Source organism: Sturnira hondurensis, unplaced genomic scaffold (genome assembly GCF_014824575.4).
Source record: "Sturnira hondurensis isolate 20B ecotype Veracruz unplaced genomic scaffold, ASM1482457v3 Scaffold0003166, whole genome shotgun sequence".
Classification (NCBI taxonomy): Eukaryota; Metazoa; Chordata; class Mammalia; order Chiroptera; family Phyllostomidae; genus Sturnira; species Sturnira hondurensis.
Window position 1 is genome coordinate 241,538 of NW_028075797.1, and position 21,985 is coordinate 263,522.

Below are 21,985 nucleotides of genomic sequence, written 5' to 3' on the forward strand. Positions count from 1 at the left end.
GCTTGGTGATGATGAACTCCTTTAACTTGACCTTATCTAGAAAGCACTTTATCTGCCCTTCCATTCTAAATGAAAGCTTTGCTGGATAATCTTGGATTCAGGTCCTTGCTTTTCACAACTTTAAATACTTCTTTGCAGCCCCTTCTTGCCTGCAAAGTTTCTTTAGAAATCAGCTGATAGGCTTATGGCAACTTCTTTGTAGGTAACTGCCTCCTTTCCTCCTGCTGCTTTTAAGATTCTCTCCTTCTCTTTAATCTTGGCCAATGTAATGATGATGTGCCTTGGTGTGTGCCTCCTTGGGTCCAACTTCTTTGGGACTCTCTGAGCTTCCTGAACTTCCTGGAAGTCTATTTTCTTCACCAGATTAGGAAAGTTCTCCTTCATTATTTTTTCAAATAAGTTTCAATTTGTTGCTCTTCCTTTTCTCCTCTGGCATCCCTGAGGAGATGCCAGATGTTGGAATGTTTAAAGTTGTCCCAGAGGTTCTTAAGCCTCTCCTCATTTTTTTGAATTCTTGTTTGTTCATTCTGTTCCAGGTGGTTGTTTATTTCTTCCTTTTTTTCCCAAATAGTTGATTTGAGTGCCAGTTTTCTTCCCTTCACTGTTGGTTCCCTGTATATTTTCCTTTATTTCACTTTGCATAGCCTTTAATTCTTCCTCTGTTTTGTGTCTGTACTCAGTCATTTCTGTGAGCATCCTGATTACCAGTATTTTGAACTATGCATCTTACAGGTTGGCTATCTCCTCGTCACTTAGTTGTTTTTCCAGAGTTTTGATCTGTTCTTTCATTTGGGCCATATTTCTTTTCCTCAGTGCACCAGTCTAGATGAATGTTTCTTTTTTAACTCTTGTTTTTGGACTTCCATACAGTTCAATTTTCTGGCTGACCTGGTTATTTTTTCAAAAAATTTGTTGTTGTCCTTTTGGTTGGGAAAGGAAGCAAAGCATATCTGCCTACACCTCCATCTTGGCTGGTGTATAAATTTTTATTAAAGGAGAAAAGAATGTGGCTCTTGAGGCAGGAAGGAATCCTGGAGCTTGTGGCCTCACAGAATCTCAGGGAAGAATAAATTCATTTTCTCTTATCTGTTGTTTTAGGCAGGGAGCCCATTTGGAGGATTATTCATCAGATAGTAATCTGCAGTGAGAGGTCACATACTTAAAGAAAAAGGATTTTTATGTTTATTAGAATACTATGTTTGAATGATTTATGTATTATGATATAAAATACTCTTAAGCACTTTTGTTTTACAGTCATTTGGCCAAAATCTACTAATTCAGAACCGGTTTTTTATCTAGATGTCATTTCATATTACATTTTTTCTAAATTTATGAGTTATTTAGTCAAATAGAGTAAATATAATCACTACAAGCTAAAAGTAAATTTCTAGGTTAAAAGAGAGACTACATTTATTCTGTAATATTAAAGTCATAAACAGCACATTTTCTTCCTTAGAAAATAAAGTTCTTCAGGAAGTCGAGAGAAAAATAGAACAAATGAATATTTTACAAGTTTAGTAGATTATGGTTAGTTGTTTTTTTCTTCAGTATTTCATTATGAAAAATTTCAAATGTAAAAAGAAAAGAAAAATTACACCCACTATCTTATACAATTAAAATTTACATTTATACAATTAAGACTTTGCTATATTTGTGCTGTCATATATTTGTTCATCTAGTCATTTGTCTGTCCATCTTATTTATTTTTTATGCATTTCAAATAAGTTGACTAGTTATTTTACTAAGCAGTTGTATTTTTTTCTGAATGGTACAGTTAAAATGTTAATACATTTTGTGAAGATGGTACCAACTGACCCTCACTCTTTCTGATTTCGAGAAATCTGAGGTTGCCAATAACACTGTCAAATTTAGAACATTAAAAAATGTCTGGTAAATAGTGCTAAGCCTGGTCGGTGCCTGCTGTCTCAATAGCTTTATAATTGAGACACTTACAACTTTTAAAGGTATCAAAAGTAATTTTCAGTTTTTGGTATTCTAAGTGAATATTTATCTGTACTATATTGTTTTCAGAGTGGAGAGATCAACAGACCAAGTCATCAAGCCAGTCAATGTGGCGGCGCTATCGAAATGGGTTGGGAAAATCCCTGCAGATGTTTTACAAGACATGGCCGTGATCGCACCCATGCTCGCCAAACTTGGATATGACCCATACGCCAATCCACCGAACTACGGAAAACCTGACCCCAAGATCCTTGAAAACACTAGAAGGGTAAGTGATACTTTTAAAGGGAATTGAGAAAGCTTAATGTAAAATTTGGATCCTGAGAAGTTTTTATTTTTTAAATTTTGTTTCTTGCTTTTTTTATAATCAGAAAATTATTTTAAGTTAGAAAAACTCTATTTGTAGAATTCTTTATCATTGTATGTCTTCCACTGCGTTTTAGAGAAAATTGTGGCTCTTCCCAGGAACTGTGGGGACCATTTTGAAAATATTTTTTACACAATTTCTAGGAATAGTGCTTATTGTTGGGGAGATCTTTCCTCATAGCTGATTTACCACAAATTTGCTTAAATGCCAGAATTACTAGCAACCTCACTTACCTCTAGTTTTTGTTTGAATCTAATGACTACTTTACATTTAAGTCTTTGTTTAGATTAAGAATGATTTCTTAATACTTGAAAACTAAACATTGGCTACATTAGAATTATTAAACAGGTGCAATAAATTATCCTCTGAGAAAAAGTTGCTATTAAAGTATAATTATAGCTTTTCTTTTAATAAGTTATACTCACATATTTATGAAATATTATTTCAGAAAAGCCAAAAGACTCAGAGAGACAATCTGAATATATTTCAGCCTTACCAGTTGAATCTACTTCAAATCAGACCTTAATGCATTAATACTTTTGAAAAATTGTTATAAAATACACATAATGAAAGGGTTCTCAGAGAAAATTCCAACTTGTGTGTGGCGGCTTCCCCACACCGCCAGCCAATTCTCTGCTGCCAAAAGGGTGTCCAAAAGTGCAACTCGGTTCTGGCACCATCTATCCAGAGATAGAATCAGAGCCCACAGGCAGAGGGCTCCTTGCCACAAAACCACCCTCTACTTTAGATACAGGTGCAAGCCCAGGTTGTTCTGAACAACTACAAATCAGAGGTTCCCGTGACCACTACCACCCCCAGGTTTGATTAATTTGCTAGAATGAAATTCACAAAACTCAAGAAAGTTTACTCGCTTGTATTGTGGATTTGCTACTAAGGACATTAAAGGATGGGAATGAATAGCCAGAAGAAGAGGTGCATAGGGCAAGGCCCCACATGGAGCGGTTTCTATCCTCACGGAGCTGAGGTCCAGCACATGGTAGTGTTCTGTGGTTCCCCTTGGTGGAAGCTCTTCAAAAAAGGCCTAAGAGCTGTCCTTTTGTGTTTTTATGGAGGCTTCATTACACAGTCATGAGTGACTAAGTCTTTGGCCACCGCTGATTGATTCAATCTCAAGCCCTCTCCCCTCCTTGGAAGTCAGGGTGGGACTGAAAGTTCCAAACCTCAGACCACATGGTTGGATCCCAGTGGCACCCAGCCCATAACCTTGGGTTGTGTCCAAAAGTCACCTCACTAATGGAGCAAGAGACACCACTGTTCCTCTCATCACTTAGGAAGTCCCTAGGAATTGGGGAGCTAAACTCTGGAGGCAGAGATTTGGTGAAAATGAAGAGGGGTCATTTATTCAAAGGCTACCCAATTTTGAAAAAATGCTAGGTTCTGCCTCAGAGCCCATTTCCTCTAAAATGCCCAAAGAAAAATAACACTCCCAACTTTTAACCTATTAGTTCAAAGCTAAACCTGGAATTCCTTCTCCCATTTAAAATAGTGTCCCTCGGGAAATGCAAGTGACTGTAGCACAGCCATCCAGGTGGCTTAGCTGGGTTCCTGGTCGCAGTCCAACTTCAGGTGTCATTTGGAGTCTGTGCACCCTGGTGACTTATTTGCTGCGCACTGTTCTTTCTTCTGCACCTACCCGCTGGCCCAGTGCTTGCGCCCTGGTCCTCCTGCCATCGGTTAGCCAGTGTGGGTGTGCACCAGACGGAGCAAGACTGTGCAGTGTAGCACCAGTTGCCTAGGCTGCTAGATGTTGGGAGGGGCCCAGAGACACCACCAGACTGTGGTTTCCAGGGCCCACTGGCTGGAAGGCTTGGGCCTCCTGGCTAGTCTGGCAGGTCTGTACCTTACCCTGATTGCCACGAAAAGTCCACAGTACACTGCTGCTGTGATCTCTCCAGCTCATGCATACTCTGTGTAAGCCTCCTCCTGCTGTGTCTCAAGACTAGCTAGTTTGTTTCCCCTTCCCCAGGGGTATGGAAATCTATCACATTCCTGCTGTAACTTCAGTCCCACTGCCTCTGGCACTTTCTGACCCTTCCCTTCTCCAGGGCCTGTGCAGGCTCTTGCATTGCCTTGAGGGTCCCTCCCTGCTCCCCCACCATCTTGCCAGATCCCCCGTAATGAAACTACCATATAAACAAGAAAACTATTGGCATAAGTTCACTGATCAGTTATTCGATTTCAAGATTAAAATTTCTTGCCTTTCTTTAGCATTCTCGTTTATGCCAATGATCTCCCTACAACCTTATAATTATCCAAGATAATTAATTGGTCACCAAGTCTCTTGATTCTCCATTTGAAAATACCTTGATTCAATCTTATTTCCTTTCAGCTGCCTTAGATCATTTTATCCTCATTTCTCCTATGAATTATGACTTATTTATCTTTTTTTTTCTTCTTGATATTTGTGAGCATTTTCTCATTGTGCACATGCCTTTTAAACATAAGTTTTCATGGTTATGTAATATATCATTACATTAGCCACCTTAAGTCTTTTTGGAAAGAGTGAATGAATAAGTGAGCAAATAAGTAAGTGAGCAAATAAGTGTTTCCCTAGTATACGTTCTATAACTCATTTTACCATTTTTCTTTTGTTGTTTATAGTTTTCTCTTTGACAAATTATGGTTCAGTGAATGCATCCTACATTTTAAGGTGTTTTTGTTGTTGTTTTTTTTTAGGTTAGACTAATGGAAGTGGAATTAAACCAGCTCAAAGTACTTGATATTTTTTAAGGTGTTTGATATATGTTGATAATTTTTTAAACTCTTTTGAACAATCAGCATAATATGTCACTTTAGTTTAGATTGTTGCTAATTTTAATAGGTTTCATTGATTAATGTAATTGAACTTTCTGTAGTTTTACCTGTATGTATATATTCTTTTATGAACCATCTTTTAAGTTTTAAAAAGTTTTATGTATGTTAAAGCTTTGAGAGCTACATTCTTCTAAAGATTAATTACATACCAGTCTAGCATCAATTATCACAGTGCTTGATCATGTCTTGGTAATTGGTAATTCATAGCTTTTTTCTTTTTACAATACTGAAATGGTTTTTATAAACCAAGCTGCGTGTACAAATGATATCTAGAGGTTTCCCAGGCAGTAGACATTATAGTTTTCCTACACTTAAATTGGATGGCTAGATTATTCTTGGCTTGCTTGAGCAGTAGTTTGGGAAGAATGCTGTGGCTTGAATCCATGTGATTACAGAATTTGTTTCATACACATCGTAACTTTTGAAAGTGTTTCAAAATGCACACTGGAAAGAAAAACCTTCCCCCTTTCCCATCTCTGTCTATCTCTAAAGTGACAAATAATTTTGAGGAAAAAATAATAAAGCGTGAACCGTAATTGCATTTTTGAGCTCTTGGTGATAATTCTTGTTTTGTGAAGCTGGATTTCATAGGCCTTCTTGCAATCCAAGTCCTACATGTTTTCATAGCTTTTTTGCCTTTAAAAACTCAGATAGTAAAAAACATTAATGATCAAAAAGTTTCATAAAGTAATGCTTAAAAAATGACCTCCAATTGTGAGCTGTGACATGAGATAGGCTCCAGAGAAAGAAGGTGGCTGAGGAGATTGTACCCTTTCTTTATGGGGTGAGAGTGGGTAGAAAGTCATTTTTTGACTAGGAATATAGAATCCAAAACTCTAGGCTTATAAATGCTCATTTTTAATACAATTCTGGGTATTCTAGAAGTGGTGGTGTCTAAGTCATCATGTTCTGGGGACACTGCCCAGGTTTGAGTAGAAAATCACATGCTTCATGGTTACTATGACTCAGATGGTAAACTGGAAATGAAATGCTAACACATTTCATACTCTTTCTCACCGTAGACTCTTAATTGTAGCATACTTCAGTAAATAGTACCCTTTGGGTTGCATCTTTATTAGCCATCTCCCTACCCCACAGGTTTTTAATCTTTTTAGGTATACAGACCTGTTTGAGAATCCAATGAAACCTGTGGATCTCTACTCTACATCAGAAATACAGACACGTATATAGACAGAATTTTACATCCAAGTTCCTTGGATTTATAGATGCCCCTGAACCACATCAGATTAATGACCTCTGTTTTATAGTCTCCTTGATCAAGCTGATCCATGCAGCTTGTTACAACCTATTTGCTGATGATCATAAATCTGAATTTCTCACTGGGACTCTATTCTGAGCCCCAGGCTCAGAATTTCCAAATGCCTTTTGTATATTTCCATGGGGCTGTTCATGAGGACCTCAGACAATGTCCAGAAGTGAACTTACTGTCCAAACTTCCCTGGTAGGTAGAAACTAAATACTAGGATAGTAGAGTAGGAATGGGATAAGGCTGCTCATCTACATTTTCATGGTGTCTGACCCAATGAGCAGATATGAGGAGTGGAGTCCTCAGTGCACATGGATCAAGAAAAAAAAAACAACAACAAAAAACAGAAACAAAAAAACAAGTTCAAAGACCTGTTCACCACACCTGAAGAGTGAGCTGAAAAGCAGATCCAAATATGAATGGAATATCCCACTGAAAACCTGAGTAGAGACTATTATGCTAAGTGAAATAAACCAGTCAGAGAAAGATAAATACCTTATGATCTTACTTATATGTGGAATTTAATGAACAAAATAAACAGACAAACAAAATAATCTGTTCCATGTATCCATGCATGGTAAGACTATTCCAGTCTTACTATTACACATGGAACAGACTGACAGATCTCAGAGGGGAGGCAGGTGGGGGAACTGGAAGAGATTATTAGCCAAAGAGCATATATGCATATATGTATAGCACATGGACATGGATAGTAATGTGGTGAAGGCTGAAAGGGAGTGTGGGGACTAGGTGGAGGAGGACAAAGAGGAGGAAAATGGGGGACATGGGTAATATTGTCAACGATAACAAAAAGGGGAAAAAAAAGAAAACCTGAGTAGACAGCAAGTTGTCAAGTGGGAAAGACAGGTATCAGGGTACAGAACCCATGGTAGGAACTCGAAGGATTAATTTAGCGAGCTCTGAGAGGTAGCTGGGGTAAATCCATGAACCAAACAGTAGGAAACTACGGCAGTCAGAATTGATGTTTTTGCATTAAAGGGAGAGTCTGTGATGAACACTTGTGATTTCTAGTTCTGATACCCAGCAAAAACTGCTTCTTCTTCCCTGACTGGCATGGCTCAGTGGATTGAGTGCTGGCCTGTGAACCAAAGGGTCACTGGTTCAGTTCCTAGATGGGGCCCATGCCTGGGTTGTGGGCCAGGTCTGCAGTCGGGGGTGTGTGAGGTAATCACACATTAATGTTTCCCTCTCTTCCTCCCTCCCTTCCCTCTCTAAAAATAAATAAATAAAATATTTTTTAAAACCTTGCTTCTTCTGGTTTTTTTTTCTATCTCCATACATAGGATTCCTATTTAGATCACATGTAATTAATTGGTTACCAAGTCTCTTGATTCTCCATTTGAAAATACCTTGATTCAATCTTATTTCCTTTCAGCTGCCTTAAATCATTTTATCCTCATTTCTCCCATGAATTATGACTTATTTATCTTTTTTTTTCAAAAAGATTTTATTTATTTATCTTTAGGGGGAAGGGAACGAGAGAGGGAGTGAAATAGTAATGTATGGTTGCCTCTGGTCCACAACCCAGGCATGTGCCCTGACTGGGAATGGAACCACGATACTCTGGTTCACAGGCCCGTGCTCAGTCCACTGAGCTATACCAGCCAGGGCCTTATTTATCTTTTCGTATGTGAGTGTATTAAGTCATTCTTTTAGTATGACTTTTATATGATTTTTATATTCAGTGAAAGTTACGTTTTAAAAGCTCAACTCTGATGAATCATTCCTCTGTGTAAAATCTTTAGATAGCTCCCCTGGTACTCCAGGATAAAGCCCAGACTTCTTTGAAAGAGGTTTACTTTAGAAATATTTGGAGGTTTTCTAGTTATAACTTTATATAGTCAGGGAGCACATTCAGTATGGTTTCAGTCCTTTGAAATGTATTGAAAATTGCTTTATGGTTAGTACGTGACCTCACATCTTCACTTGAGAAAACGGTGTATTTTGCAGTTATTGCAGTTTTTTAAATACCAATTAAGTCAAGTTGTTGCATAGCGTGGTTCAGATCTTCTCATTCTTACTGATTTTTTAATGTATTTTAACAATTTTAAGGAAAGGTGTGAATTTGTCTATTTCTCTTTTTATTTCTATCAAATTTGCTTCATGTGTTTTGAATCTACATGATCAGGAACATAACCTTTTACATCTTCTTGAGGAATTAACTTTTTTATCACTGTGAAATATTCTCATCATCTGATGTTACTCTCTTAAAGTCTACTCTGATATAAACATAATCATATAGTTTGTCTGTATACTATATACATGGCACATTTTTTCCATCCTGTTACTCTTAATCTGCATCTTTATATATGTACTTAAAGTACATTACTTATAAACAGATATAGCTGGTTTTGTTATTCTCATTTTATAATCTCTGGTTTTAAATAGAATATTTAATCCATTTACATTTAATGTAATTACTCACCTGGCTGGGTTTAAATCTACCTCCTTCCTGTTTTCTGTCTGTTTGAACCATCTGTCTTTGTCCCTTTGTTTCTCTTTTCCTGCCTTCCTTTGCATTATAATATGAATGTTTTGTTTATTTATTTATTTATTTATTCACCCGAGGACATGCTTATTGATTTTTTTTTTTAGAGAGAGAGAAGGGGAGAGAGAAACATTGATGTGAGAAAGAAACATCATTTGGTTGCCTCTTATATGTGCCCCAAACAGGGAACAAACCCACAACCCAGGGGTGTGCCCTGACTGGGAACCAAATTCATGACCTTTCAGTTTATGGGATTATTCTCCAACCAAGTGAGCCATACTGGCTTGGGCAATACTAATATGTTTTAGTATTCCATTTTATCTCCCCTTGTTAGCTATACTCTGCCTCTTGTTTGTTTGTTTGTTTACAGTAGTTGCTGTCTGACAAGAACTGCATGTTTTTTCTGCAAAAAGCCAGGTAGTAATATTGTATGCATTGTGGGCCACAAATCTTTCCTGAAGATCCAAATTATCATCTGGAATCATTTCTCCCTCAGTCTGATGAACATCTTTTATTATTTCTTATAGAGAAGTTAAGAATATGCTGGCTACGAGTTCTCTCAACTTGTATTTATCTGAAATGTCTTGATTTTTCCTTCATTATATGAGAATATTTTGCTGGGTGGAGTTCTAGGTTGACAGATTTGGGGGATTTATTTTGTGTCTGGGGATATTGTTTGTTTGTTTAATTTTAGCACTTGAAAGATATTATTTTATTGGTTTCCATTGTTTTTGATGGAAAGTCATCTAAAATTCTCATGAATATAATAGTTTTTCCTTTGACTGCTATAAAATTTTCTGTTTATATTTGGTTTTCAGGAGTTTGACTAAAATAAGCCAGATTCACTGATCCTGTCTTTTATTATCTCCAGTCTGAGTCTCAGCTTTGACTAGTTTTTAATTAATCTACCTTTGAAATCACTGATTCTTTCTACTATGTTCCATCAGCTCTTAAACTCATCCAATGACTTCTTAATTTCTGATAATTTATTTTTCAGTTCTATAATTTCTGTTTCTCTGCTAGAATTCTCCATCTCTTCACCCCATTCTGTTCATTATTTTCTTCTAAATTCTTTTACCATATTTACAATATTATTTTACAATTCTTGTGCATGGGTCTCTCTTGACTTTTTTTCTTATTTATGAGTTATACTTATTTACTTCTTCATGCATCTTAGAAGTGTTGATTTTATACTAGAACTTTTGTAGAAAAGAAGAGTAGAGAATGAACTAGATAATATTTTTGGTTTTTCCCCACAGGGATCATATTCTTTCCTCTTTCAGGCAGCTAGGATAGCTGGATGGTCAGGCTGAACTGGGCTGAGCATGGTTTTAACTACAGTTTACCTCTAGATTCAAGTGAGATTATGAAGATTTTATCTTTAGCCCAGCCCACAGCTTCCTCTGTAGATAAAGTGTTGATTTTTTTTAATGTATTTAATTTTTAAGATTTCAGCTGGCAGGGAGTTGGGTTAACGCTTTAATTCATTTTACTCCTGGACTGCAGCTGTAGCAGGTCCCCAGAAACTAAGTACCACATATGACTGGGAGGTCTCTCTCTGCTTCCTAGCTCTGCTCCCACTGTCTCTTACTCAGAAAAATTCCCTTGGAGTATTTTTTTTTAAATAGTTTTCCAATTTCTTGCTCTCACTTCTCTTTCTGGCAACCCATTGATGGGAATGTTGGAACACTTAAATTTGCCCCACAGGCTCCTTACACCAGCCTCACTTTTTTAAAAATTCATTTTCTTTGTGCTGTTCTGATTGGGTATGTTACACTTCCTTATATTCCAAATCATTGATTTGATTCTCATCTTAATATACTGTACTGTTGATATCCTGTAAATTACTCTTCTTTTCAGTTAGTATATCCTTCATTTCTGACTGGTTCTTTTTTATGGTTTCTATGTCCTTTTATCTCTCTAAGTTCATCTATTCTTTCTGAAGTTCATTGAACATCTTTATCACCAGGGATTTGAATTCTGCATGTGGTAGATTGCTTGTCTTGGTTTTCTTTAGTTCTGTTTTGGAGTTTTGTTCTGTTCCTTCATTCGGGACATGTTTCTTTGTCTCCTCATTTGGCAGCCTTCCTGTGTTTGTTTCTATGTGTCAGGCAGAGTGGCTCTGTCTCCCAGCCTTGGTAGAGTGACCTAATGTAGTAGGTGTCCAGAAGGTCCAGTGGCACAGCCTCCCCATTCACCCAAGCTGGGTACTCCAGGTGTACCCCCTCCACCATGTGGGCTATGTATACCTTCCTGTTGCGGGTGATCTTTAATTGCTATTGACCTGTCAATGGGAGGGATTTACCCCACGGCAGACTGGCTGGGAGGATTGGCTGGGACAACTGAGGAGGATCAGCTGTGCAGTGCCCCATCCCACAGAGCAGGACCTATTTCATTCGGGTTCTGGTACCAGCTGAGTCCATCCCTTGAGTGTGGCACTTGTGGAAGTGGTTGGGTGGTGCTTCAATATGGTCTGAAGCTGTCCACTGAATATGCTGACTCTGGGACCTCCCAGGAGGTACAGGCCAAGGTCAGCTACCACCTGTGTTCTACCTGGGGCCACCTGTCATGAGCTACAAAATTATCTGTAGATGGCTGCTACTTGTGCTGGGTTTGGAGGTGCCCAGGAGAGGCCAAGCTGTGAACCAAGGCCCACTGCTGCTAGTGCCAGGCCTGGGGCCACTTAGTGAGAGGTACAGGACACACCAAGGCCAGTTGCTGCTTGTTCGAGATATTTTAGGAATGTCTTAACCATGAGCTGAGGCAGAACATTCCCATGGAAAGCCTTTGGAAACAGCCTGAGTGGGCCCCTCAAGTTGGTGGGGCATGGTCTCAGGGGATACCAGGATGGAGTGAATAGTTTGAGCCAGGTTGATGGAGAGTCAGATATGGTACCCACCTGACAGCTCTGTTTGGTGGGTGGGGGATGTCTCAGAAAGGGAATGGTGCGCTCTGCCACCATTTCTGTCTTGGAGAAAGCTGTCCTCCAGTTATTTCCCTGATGTCAGATGCTTCTGTTCCTCCCCATACGTCCCTGATGTCTCCCGAGCTACTGTCCCAATACTGGAGCTCAGAGTAAATGAGTCTGAGTAAGTCTTTGTGTGAGCCCTTTAAGAGGAACTGGAGATCTCCATCTCACTCAGCCACAATCCCCACTGGTTTTTACAGCCAGAAATTATAAGAACTTTTCTCTCTCTGGCACTGGAACCCTGGGATGAGGGGCCTGGTATAGAACTGGGACCTCTCATTCCTCAGGGGAGACCTCTGCAGCCAAGGTGCCCCTCTCAATTTTTATCTACCTATGGCTCCAACCTGTCCACATCTCCACCCTTCCTACCAGTCTTGATGTGGCTTCTTTTTCTATCCTTAGTTGTAGAATTTCCATTCAGCTAGATTTCAGGCAGTTCTGAATGATAGTTGTCCTGTAGTTTGGTTGTATTTTTTATGTTGTTGTAGGGATATGAGGAGCACATTTTCCTAACTCACCATCTTGACAGAAACCGATAGATTTATTTTTATTGCTGGGCTCTTCCAAATTCTAGTCCATCATACCAGCCCACGCTCTCATTAAAAGTTCAGCATTTTTTTCTCTCTTAGCTTTTTTTCTTACTGATGGTAAGCCTGCTTTTCTGTCCATGTATACCCAGACTAGGAAAAAGGCTCTTTGATTACCTTTGAGGAACTTAACTGTCTCTGAAATTTGGTTCATTTCGACATCTTTGTATCCACTGTTCTTTGATGGCTCTATTTTACAAATATATTTTATTGATTATGCTATTACAGTTGTCCCATTTTTCCCCTTCACTCCCCTCCACTCTGCACATCCCATCTCACCCACATTCCCCCCCCTTTAGTTCATGTCCATGTGTCACAAGTTTGTTAGCTTCTACATTTCTCATACTATTCTTGCCTTCCCCTTGTCTATTTTCTACCTACTGTCTATGCTACTTATTCTCTGTACCTTTTCCTGCTCTCTCCTCCCACCCGCCTGTTGCTAGCCCTCCATGTGATCTCCATTTCTGTGGTTCTGTTCCTGTTCTAGTTGTTGGCTTGGTTTGCTTTTGTTTTAGGTGTGGTTGTTAATAATTGTGAGTTTGCTGTCTTTTTATTGTTCATACTGTTCATATTTTTATCTTCTTTTTCTTAGATAAGTTCCTTTAACATTTCATATAATAAGGGCTTGGTGGTGATGAACTCCTTTAACTTGACCTTATCTGAAAAGCTCCTTAACTGCCCTTCCATTCTAAATGAAAGCTTTGCTGGATAGAGCAATCTCAGATGTAGGTCTTTGCCTTTCATGACTTGGAATACTTCTTTCCAGCCCCTTCTTGCCTGTAAGGTCTCTTTTGAGAAATCAGCTGACAGTCTGATAGGAACTCCTTTGTAGGTGACTGTCCCCTTATCTCTTGCTGCTTCTAGGATTCTCTCCTTCATTTTCATCTTGGCTAATGTAATTAGGATGTGCCTTGGTGTGTTCCTTCTTGGGTCCAACTTCTTTGGGACTCTCTGAGCTTCCTGGATTTCCTGGAAATCTATTTCCTTTGCCAGATTGGGGAAGTTCTCCTTTATTATTTGTTCAAATATGTTTTCCACTTGTTGCTCTTCCTCTTCCCCTTGTGGTACCCCTATAATTCGGATGTTGGAATGTTTAAAGATGTCCTGGAGGTTCCTAAGCCTCTCCTTTTTTTTTTTTGAATTCTTGTTTCTTCATTCTTTTCTGTTTGATTGTTTCTTCCTTCCTTCTGGTCCGCTCCATTGATTTGAGTCCCAGTTTTCTTTCCATCACTATTAGTTGCCTGTGCATTTTCCTTCATTTCACTTAGTGTAGCCTTCATTTTTTCATCTAATTTGCGACCAAAATCAACCAATTCTGTGAGCATCCTGATCACCAGTGCTTTGAACTGTGCATCTGATAGGCTGTCTACCTCTTTGTTGCTTAGTTATATTTGCTCTGGAGCTTGATCTGTTCTTCGATTTAGGCCATTTTTTTTGTCTTGATGTGCCTGTTACATATAAGGGGCGGAGCCTTCGGTGTTCACCAGGGTGGGGCAATCCACGTCACTGGGTTGTGATGCTGTATGTGGGAGCAAGGTCAGAGAGGGTACAATGGCACTTGCTCTGCTCTCTCTTGGATTTCAGTCCCTTCTGCCGCTTCTCACAAGCAAATTGGGCCCTTCTAGTGCTGGTTCCCAGGTGGGTGGGCTTGTGTACTTTCTGCCTTGTGCACCTCGCTGAGTCTGCTTGTTGCCTCCCTGCATCTGGGGTCTGCCAACTGCCACTTTTTTCTGCCCTGACCCCTCTCCTCTGGCCGCTGAGTACACCCCTTTTGCCAGTCTGGATGAATGGTTGTCAGACTTCTGTACAGTTCAGTTTTCTGTCAGTTGTTTTTTTGTTTCTAAATTTTTGTTGTCCTTAATTTTGGTTGTGAGAGGAGGCACAATGTGTCCACCTACGCCTCCATCTTGGCTGGAAGTCAGTTTGTACTCCCAGCAGCAGTTCGTGAGTCCCAGGCGCTCCACAGCCACGCTGACCATTCTGTGTGGTCAGTCCTCTGAATATGTTCTTCTTCATTCAATTCATCACTGACCAACCCATCAAAGTTATCTTGGTCAAATACAATTCCGGTAATGCCATTTTGGGCCTAACCTCTTCATCAGCTCCCCATCACCTACCAAATAAGCTGTCTGAGTCTAGTCCCTGATGGCTCTATTTTAAATAAAAATATAAAGTTTAGTTTATCTAGTATTTTCTTGTTTTGATGAGAACATTGGTCTTTGGATATCCTCTATGTTCTAATCACAATGAAACTTCATAGAATAGCATTAAGACTATCATATGCTTTCAACCTTCCTTTCCATCCTCATCTCTTTTTATTCTTCTAGACATAGTACACTACCTGCCTTTCATTTTCTTGGCACATTTTTATACTGCCATACCTTTGCACTTGTGGTCCCTTCTGCCTTGGTTGTCCTGCTTCTCCTTCTCTTCATCTTACAGCTTTGTCCTTTAAGACCCAGCTCAAATGACACCTCTTCTATTCCAGATCTTTGTGCTATCCTTTGTACCTGCCTTTACTCTTGTAGTTATCATACTGTATGATGTTTGTTTATATTATATGCTTCTTTTAGACTAAGGACTTTTCAAAGGTAAGGACCACTTCATATGCATTTTGTTTCCTAAGCACCGAAATTAATAGTACTTGACAATGAGTAGGTGCTCAATAAAAACGATTTATTCTTTATTATTGTATTTTTCCATTGCTATTCATGAAAATGAATAGCAAAATGTAATTGGCAAAATGTAATTGGCAAAATGAACCTTAGACATAGGAGGAAGAATGTTTCCATAATCATAAATGTTGTATTCTGATGTTAGGCTCTTGTAGATACTAGTTGGAGTTATGGCTCAGTTCACATGGGTTCTGCCTTATGTGTGAAATGCCCCATTACACAACAGTGAAACTCTAGTCACTGTGGCAGTGTCTTATGACTCATCAGTCCGTGTGCAGTTGAAGAAAGGGAGATGGTAGATACAATATAGGATGAGGGGTTTACTATATTCATTAAGGCTTACACAAATGTGGGAGAACTGGGAAAGTGAAGGTCTGGAAATTTTTTATTATATACTGGACATCCTGTTCAAAAGAAAAGTAGAGGATAAACTAGATATAGCTATTGTTGAAATTGCAGAAAAATAAGCATTAATGACTTAAGCCTGAAGTAGGTAGAAGATCAGAGTTTGCAGAGAAGTCCCAGGAACTGCATCTTGCTGTCCTCAAGACAGCAAGCCCTCAGTAAGGGCTCAGTAAGGGAGCCTATGGGAGGGCCTGTGAAACATGCTAGGAGGATGACACAGAGCTTTAGGAGAGGTCCCTGGAAGCACAGCATCTCTTGAGGTTAATGACTTCTGCTTCATTTCCATTTTTCAAGTCTCATGTGAGTTTCTCTTATTAGCAGCCTTTTACTTAGAACCCTGCAGGAAAGGGAATTATGGGAGACCTAATTTTCTGCCCCCGACGGGAGTGGTGGTGCTGCCAGTTGGCTGTGCACAGTCCAGCAGAGTCCATTTCTTTGCCAACTTCACAAACATACATACCCATTTTAACCATATTTTGCTTCCACATAAGACAATGACATTATGCTTCCACTTAACATGATGCAGTGATCCCTTAAAACACTAGTTTGCTACTATTTTGCTGAGGATTTTTGAGTCTATATTCATAAGTAATATCGGTCTTTAATTTTACTTCTGGCGCTTTTGTCTATTTTTGGTAATGCTGTCTTTTCTGTTTCTTAGAAGACTTTGAGTAGGATTGTTAATTCTTCTCTAAATGTTTCTTAGAATTTACTAGTGTAGACATCTGGTCTCGGGCTTTTCTCTTGGGAGATTATTACTAACTCATTCTCTTTACTTGTTTCACGTCACTTGAAATTTTGTATTTTTTTATGAGTCAGACTTGGTAATTTACGGTATGTTTTTCTAGGAATGTTTCTAGTTTATCTACATTGTTTTGGGACAGATAGTTGTTATTATTTCCTTATAATGCCTGTAATTTCTATAAGTTCAGTAGAATTGCCTCCACTTTCATAGAACATACAGAAAAGAAGTAGAAAAGTGGCAGAAGTAAGCCCTGTATTGTCAGTAGTAACTGAAAACATGAATGGATTAAACTCATCGATTAAAAGACAGTGTGACAGTGAATTGAAAAACATGATTCAACTATTTACTGCTTACAAGAGACTCACTTTAGATCAAAAGATGTAAATAAGGTGAAAGTAAAAAGATGGAAGATATATTTTATGCAAATATTAACCTAAAAAGAGGTGAGGTTGCTGTACTACTATCAGACGAAATAGATTTTAAGTAAAAAAGTGTCGCTAATGACAAAAGAGAATATTTTTGTTTGTTTGTTTAGTAAAAAACTTTTTATTCATTTTAATTAGGTTTTCAGCTGCTTTTGTCTTTGGAGGTTTTTAAAAAGAAAACCGAATTAGGTCCACTTCAATGTCCACTGATTTCTTTCTGTGAAATTTGTAGGATGCTGGCAGGTCATATCTCAGCTCTGCAATGGTGTCTCTCCTGATTTTCCATTCTGCAGCTTTCTTTTGAATATGTTCTCTAGGTGAGGATTTGTGTAAAGAATATACTGCTGTTCTTGCCGATTCCAAAGCAGTCTTCAAAAATGCCATATCTGTCCCTTTATTACTTTTGGTCCCAAAGGTAGGATTCATAATTATTGTATCAAATGACTTGGACATTCTGTTAGATAATGAGCACACATCACATTGAACCATGTCAACATATGTTAACTCGAACTCCTCCACATTCCTATGAAATGTTTCCAATACATCATCATCTATGTCAATACAACATACAACCTGCGATGTGAGGCCTGGTGGGATACTGTTCTAGAAATAGCTTGGGCTTTTCGAATCCATCCACTTGCTGCAGGCGACTCTCTAGTTCCTTAAGCCTTAATTTCTTCATTTTTAAAAAAGTGTGGGCTCTCCGGGTTTAAAGGCACTGGATCTGCATTTCTTGTATAGCGTCGGGACATTTCAAGATGCAGCTCACGCCATCACTGGGGCTGGAAGCCCAAAAGAGAATATTATATATTGATAAAATAGTCAGTTCATCAAGGAGATATAACAAGTATAAATGTATATACATCAAACAACAGACCCCCAAAATATATGGACCAATCATGGACAGAATTTCAATATCATATAGAACAACTAGACAGATCAATATGGACTTAAACAATGCTACAAACTCCTGAGACCTAGTAGGTGTACCCAGAGCACTCCTCCAGTAAGAGCAGGTTCTTCTCAAGTACACATGGAACATTTTCCACCACAGACCACATGTTAGGTCATAAAATAATTCAGTACATTTAAAATAATTTAAATCATACAAAGTATCTTCTCTAATCACAACAGGATGAGACTAGTAATTAATAACAGAAGGAAAACTGGATAATTTTCAAATATATGAAAATTAAACACTCCACTCTTAACTAAATAAATTGTTAGGAAATTAGGAAATACTTTGAGATGAGTTGTGAAAACGAAAACAAACATACCAAACATATGGATTCAGAAAAAGCCATACTGACAGGGAAATTTATCTGTATGTCCTTATTAAACATGAAAGATCTGAAACTTAACACCCTGAGGAACTGGAAAAAGAACAGAAAACTATACACAAGGCCAGAAGAAGAAAGGAAATTTAAAGACTAGAGCACAAATTAATGAAACAGAGATTCAAAAAAATAGAATCAACAAAACTAAAGTAAGTTATTTAGGATGATGAACAAAATTGCACCTGTAATGATGATTTCTGTTTCATTTATACTATTGGTTATTTTTTTACAGTTTGCCTATAAAGTTTTTTAGTTTTTTTTGTAACTGTAAGATAAGTAATGTATGTTCTATTTAAGCCACCAAGATTGTGGTGACTTATTTTGTAGGAATAGGAAACTAATATAGCATATTTCAAAGAGAAGAGGAAAATCTAGTGAGAAAAATTGGCCTTATTTTAAATATTTGCAAATCCCTTCAGTGTCTGATTTAGTGGAGGACAGCTGGATTCTTTTGTCTCCTGTATTCAGTATTTTCAGATATCATACATGATGCAGCCTCTGGAAAATTCCACTGTACAGTTTTTTAGACTTTTAAAACCATTTTTTGGCTTTGCTAGTTTTTATCTATTGTATCTGTGCTAATTTTCTATCTGATTGATTTCTGCTTTTATCTTTATTTTCTCTTTTTTATGCTTTTGGGTTCAATAAGCTATTCTTAGTCTAACTTCCGCTGCTGGATGCTTACTTAGATAATTGGTTTCAGCCTTTATTTTGTTCTTAAATATTCATTTAAGGCTACAAAGTTCCCTTTCAGCAAGGCTGTATCAGCATCCTAGATGGTTTTTTATGTAGTTTTTTTTGTTGTTATTTAGTTAAAATACTTGGTAATTTTCATTTTGATTGTGTTTGTCTCATGGACTATTTAGAAGTTTATTCTTTAATTTCCAAGCATTTAGGAATGTTCTGGTTATGTTCTTGTAATTAATTTCTACCCTAATACCAATATAACCAGAGAATCTTTCACTATTTCTTTAGGTTTTAGAAACTTATTAACACTTCTGTTTGACTGAAGAAATCATCACCATATTTTGCTGTGTATAATGGGCTTCCATGTAAAATGTACACCCACGTTTTTGGCCCAAACTTTCAGGGGAAAAAATCTCATTTTCATTTTTTAATTCAATCATTTATTATTTATTTATATTTAGATGGTTTTTATATTATAAAGGAATTTTAGCATTTATTTTTAACATATTATGGTACAAGAAATTTTATGTAACAAAAAAATTACAAAACATAAGAACAGTATACTCATGTATAATGTATACTCATGTATACTCATATATAATGTGCATCCTAATTTTTCCCTCAAAAATTTGGGTAAAAAGTGTGCATTATACATGGCAAAATATGGTAGTTTCAGGAAAAAATTATCAATAGAATTACTTAAAATTCTAAGTTTCAGAAAGAAATTTTCACTTCGTTTATTTTTTTAAAGATTTTATCTATTTCTTTTCTAGACAGAAGGAAAGGGAGGGAAAAAGACCAGTGTGTGGTTGCCTCTCACGCGCCCTGCACTGGGGACCCAGCCGGCAACCCAGGCATGTGTCCTGACTGGGAATCAAACTGGCAACCCATTGGTTCACAGGCCAGTGCTCAATTCACTGAGCTACACCAGCCAGGGATCATTCACTTTAAAGGAATATTTATTCTGCAGTTTTTTGCTAACAACTGTTATATTGTATTAGGTAAAGGTAGTTAACTGTATATAGTAATCTTCAATAACCTTACCAATTTTATTGTCACCTTGGTCTGTCACTTACTTAGACAAGTGAGTCAATTGCTGACTATCACTGTGGTGTTATCTCCTTTTAGGTCTGTTGGTCTTTGCTTTAGGTATTTTGAGTGTAGAATACTTAAAAATATTCAAAATTAGAATTGTTACATCTTTCCACCAAACTTAATCCATTATCATTTTGAAATGTCTCTCTATATTTATAAATACTCACCTTGCCTTAATATCTATTCTGTCTGATAATCAACCAGATACATTAGCATTGTTTTGCATGATATATTGTTTGATCCTTTTACTTCTATTCTTCTTTTATAATTAAGATTTTATTTTTAATCCAGTCTAACATTTTCTTTTATTTGAATTAGCCAATTTGAATTGGCATTTAGTTATATCACTCTTCTATCCTCGTGTATTTAAAAAGAAATATTGGATGTATTATTTGAAAATCTATAGAGCCAATCTGAGGTTTTAGATGGTATCTTCCTTTAGGGAAGGTTTACTTGTGTTTCTGGTAGGCAGTTAGGCTAAGGGCGCTAAACACCTTCAGATCCCCCTAAGCCAGTGTGGAAATATGGTGATTTGAGGCTCTTTTGAAGTTGGTGTGAAGGCTCGTCTGTTTCTAGTTTATTTTTACTTTAGCAGGTACTCCTTTGGAATCCTAACCAAAAGCCTGGGGTGTTTACCTCTGCTTTGGTGGGTTCTAAAATTCAATTTTAATGGAATTTATTGGGGTTACATTGTTTAATAACTATATAAGTTTTGAGGAGACAACATCTGCATATTGTGTTGTATGCTCACCACCCTGAGTCCAGCCTCCTTCCGTAGTCTCCTTCTGTCACCAGGTGTTTGACCACCTTCACCCTCTTCAACCTCCCTCCACCCGCTTTCCCTCGGTAACCTCTGTTATGAGTTTTTTCTTTCTGTTAGTTTGTTGCTTTCTGTTTTCTATTCCACATATGAGTGAAACCATATAGTTCTTTTCCTTTTAAGTCTGCCTTGTTTCACTTAGCATGATACTCTCAAGATCCATCCATGTTGTCACAAATAACAGTATTTTATCCTTTCTTATAGCCAAGTAGTATTCCATTGTATATATATGTACCACATCTTCTTTATCCAATCATCCATCAAGGGACACTTTAGATTGTTTCCATATTTTAGCAACTGTGAATAATACTGCAGTGAACATAGGAGTACATATTTGCATGAATAAGTGTTTTCAAATTTTTCAGGTACCCAAAAAAGGGATTGCTAGGTCATATGCTATCTCTATTAAAAAATTTTTTTTAATCCTCACCCAAGCACATTTTTTTGTTGCTTTTAGAGAAAGAGGAAGGGAGAGAGAGAGAGAGAGTGAGAAAGAGGGAGAGAAATAGAGAGAAACATCTATGTGAGAAAGAAACATCGATTGGTTGCCTCCCACATACACCCTGACTAGCGATTGAACCCACAATCCAGGTATGTGCCCTGACCAGGAATTGAACCCACAACCTTTTAGATTATAGAATGATGCTCCAACCAATGGAGGCACACCCTGTGGAACAGCTTTACTTTTTTAATTTTTGCGGAATCTCCATACTTTTTTCCATAGTGGCTGTTTCAATTTATATTCCCACCAGCAATGTATGAAGATTCCTTTCCTCCACATCCCCTTCAACACTTGCAATTTTTTGGTCTTATTTGATAATAGCCATTCTGACAGGTACGAGGTAGTATCTTCCAGTACTTTTTTCTTTTTTTTTTTTATTGTTTANTAATACTGCAGTGAACATAGGAGTACATATTTGCATGAATAAGTGTTTTCAAATTTTTCAGGTACCCAAAAAAGGGATTGCTAGGTCATATGCTATCTCTATTAAAAAAATTTTTTTAATCCTCACCCAAGCACATTTTTTTGTTGCTTTTAGAGAAAGAGGAAGGGGGAGAGAGAGAGAGAGAGAGTGAGAAAGAGGGAGAGAAATAGAGAGAAACATCTATGTGAGAAAGAAACATCGATTGGTTGCCTCCCATATACACCCTGACTAGCGATTGAACCCACAATCCAGGTATGTGCCCTGACCAGGAATTGAACCCACAACCTTTTAGATTACAGAATGATGCTCCAACCAATGGAGGCACACCCTGTGGAACAGCTTTACTTTTTTAATTTTTGCGGAATCTCCATACCT

At 37.8% G+C, this 21,985-nt stretch overlaps 1 protein-coding gene and 1 pseudogene across 5 annotated transcripts in view; one reads left to right on the forward strand and one right to left on the reverse strand.

Moving 5' to 3' along the window:
- The window catches only part of TPST1 (tyrosylprotein sulfotransferase 1), a 129,198-nt gene that overhangs the window by 69,246 nt on the left and 37,967 nt on the right, over positions 1-21,985 (forward strand). For all 5 annotated transcript variants that reach the window (XM_037041713.1, XM_037041715.1, XM_037041712.1 and 2 more), the window contains exon 3: positions 2,032-2,230. In XM_037041713.1, the coding sequence (XP_036897608.1) occupies positions 2,032-2,230 (199 nt within the window). The remainder of the gene's footprint in view (positions 1-2,031; positions 2,231-21,985) is intronic.
- LOC118984011 (rRNA N6-adenosine-methyltransferase METTL5-like) lies at positions 16,859-17,528 on the reverse strand (annotated as a pseudogene).